General features: G+C 57.1%; 1 protein-coding gene across 1 annotated transcript in view; it reads right to left on the bottom strand.

Annotated features, from left to right (window-relative positions):
- Nucleotides 1–502: 502 nt before the first annotated feature.
- Nucleotides 503–2,385, bottom strand: part of CENPO (centromere protein O) — a gene marked incomplete at its 5' end in the record, with an annotated part of 2,522 nt that continues 639 nt past the window's right edge. The window contains 4 exons of the mRNA XM_010145956.1: nucleotides 503–615; nucleotides 982–1,153; nucleotides 1,451–1,710; nucleotides 2,287–2,379. Coding sequence (XP_010144258.1) covers nucleotides 503–615; nucleotides 982–1,153; nucleotides 1,451–1,710; nucleotides 2,287–2,379 — 638 coding nt within the window. The remainder of the gene's footprint in view (nucleotides 616–981; nucleotides 1,154–1,450; nucleotides 1,711–2,286; nucleotides 2,380–2,385) is intronic.

The raw sequence follows: 2,385 nt of genomic DNA, 5'->3' as shown, positions 1-2,385 counted from the left end.
TTTTAAAGATCTAAAGGACTTCAAGGATGAGCAGCAAGCCGTGCTCATTGAGGGGAACAACTTGATGGGACAGCAGCAAAGCTACCCCCGCCTCAAGGGAAGCAAATCCCACAGGTGAAGCCTCTGCTGCTGGGGAATTTTCTGGAAATTTCAGTGTTGGTGCTTGGCAGGGGGAGGTAAAGGCTGCTGCTGCCAACAGCTAAACCTCATCCGTACCCCTCACCCCTTTCCAGCTTCTAACACAAAGTCCTCTACTAAGCAGGGCACTTTCTGAGGGGAGCAACTCCAAGAAGCAAGTGGCCCCTGAGGAAAAACTACCTGCCACAACAGGCACCCTCAAGGAAAGTCTCGAGGTAACATGGCTCTGGAGATCCAAACTGGGCCGATCGCTCCTTGGGGGGTTTCTAGCTGCAGCCCATGGAGAACATCCGCACTTCCAGGCGACCTCCAGCAGACAGGGAGCTCGCTGGGGAGGTGTGTGGCTGAGCGGAGCTGGGGCAGCTCAGGGAACTCCGGCAGCACTGCTGAAGAAGCAGAAGACTTTGTGCAGGGCCACACGGCGAAACAGGTCTGAGTGAGCGGCTGCTGCCTCTGCCAGAGATGTGGGAGCCTCCGCTGGAAGAAGATCAGCAAGGAACAGAAAATCACGTTACCAGCAGAAACTGATTTGCTTCTCATTCTTCCCTCGTCGCCAGAGAGCTTTTCACTCACTGCAGATTCGCTTCTCATAACCCTTCTCCCTCCCTCCAAACCTTCTGTGTCCTGCAGCTCCCCTATGGCATTGGATGGCTGCAGAGAGCGCAAGCACCTCCAGAAGCACCCACCACGGAAGGGTGAGGACAATAAAACACAGGAGTCTCAGCCATCTGGCTGCTCTCTCAGCTCAGAAGATACCAAAACTGCCCGGCCAGCCAGTGCGAGTGGGACACGGCGCAGCTGGGAGCCCCAGTAAGGTCCAACCACCCCACACCATCCACTTACGCGCACAGGAAATGGTGACTTCAGTGGGGAGGCTGGAGCAGAGGTCGCTGTAAAGCAGCCTCACACTGAAGGGAAAGGTCTCGCTCTTACTCAAGACATTGTACTTAAAGACCAGCAAGTTGCACAAGGAGTTGCTCTGCACAGTTCCCTCAATCCGGTCTGCAAAGCGCTCCTGGAGGGACAGAGACAATTTCTGGAACACGACTGGAGCCCATCAGCGCACGGCTGGGAGCTGGCCAAGCGCAGGGACCCTCCCTCCACACCACCCCGACAGGCCCAGCGCTGGACATGGAGCGGCCCTCACGTGGGCAAGACTTAAACCAGCGCTTAAGGCATGCCTAGGCTCTGCGGATCAGAGCCACAAGTGCTCCACGCCCGGAAAACTGCCAAGATTCCGCCCAGCGCTTCAGAGACTCGTGACACTTGGTACACGGAAGGGAAAAGGACGGCGCTGCGGTGGTCACGGTACCTGTAACTGCTCTGCCTGGTACCTCCTCCCAGTGTAAGCGTTGAGGTGGTCAAAGAGGACAACCAAGAAGCGCCTGATGTCTGTCTGCAGGTACTGCTTGGCGATGTGCTCCAGGGGGATGAAGACGGGGATGGAGTGGCGGTGGATCCGCACCTGTGGCTTGGTGAGCAGGTCCAGGTAGTAGGAACCCAAGTAGGTGCCTTCGTAAGCGGTGCTGAGGCAGAAGCACACGCCCCGCCTGGTCAGCTTCGCGCTGATCCCTTGGGAAGGGAGAGAAGGGGTTTCCTCAGCGCTGCTCCGACTCCAAACTGGAGCAGCTTCACGTGAACTTAAATTCCCCATAGCCGAGTTACGGCTTCAAACACGGCTCCAAGGCGCCAGCGAGAAGAGGGTGGCCTGGGTGGAGGAAGGCAGCACGTTGCTGCCCCAAGCAGGGTGCTCATGGCGGGGCTCGGCCCACGCGCATCGAGCGGGACTCTCATCCAGACCAAAAAGTGACTCACTGGAAACCAAAACTGGTTTTCAGAAGTTCAGGAGCAGATGAAAAGAGGGCACTGAAGACCCAAACCCCTGGCTATTTAACTGCCTAATTTCCAGAGATGTCACCCCTAAGGCTTTCCTAGACCTTGGCCACAATGATACAGTTCAGCAAACAGCAGTTCCTGGAATGTCCCAGAGGCCTCCTGTGAGAGGCAGGGAGTTAGATCTGTTCCTGCAGCGTTTTCAGGCTCTGAGGGCTCCAAGCACAACAGCAGCCGTGTCAACAGAGCCGTTACACGTCACGCCAGGCTCGTTCAGCCCCCAGAGTGCAGAGCGCGGACATCTCAGGATGCTACCTGTGAGGTAAGAGACCTGCAGCATGGCCTTGAGGCTCCTGATCTTCCACTCTAGAACAGCCCGAGCACGGGGCTCTGCTGCATCCCACACGCCTCCGG

This window comes from Buceros rhinoceros, unplaced genomic scaffold, assembly GCF_000710305.1.
Source record: "Buceros rhinoceros silvestris isolate BGI_N320 unplaced genomic scaffold, ASM71030v1 scaffold39961, whole genome shotgun sequence".
Taxonomy (NCBI): domain Eukaryota; kingdom Metazoa; phylum Chordata; class Aves; order Bucerotiformes; family Bucerotidae; genus Buceros; species Buceros rhinoceros.
This window is presented reverse-complemented; position numbering and strand designations above follow the sequence as displayed.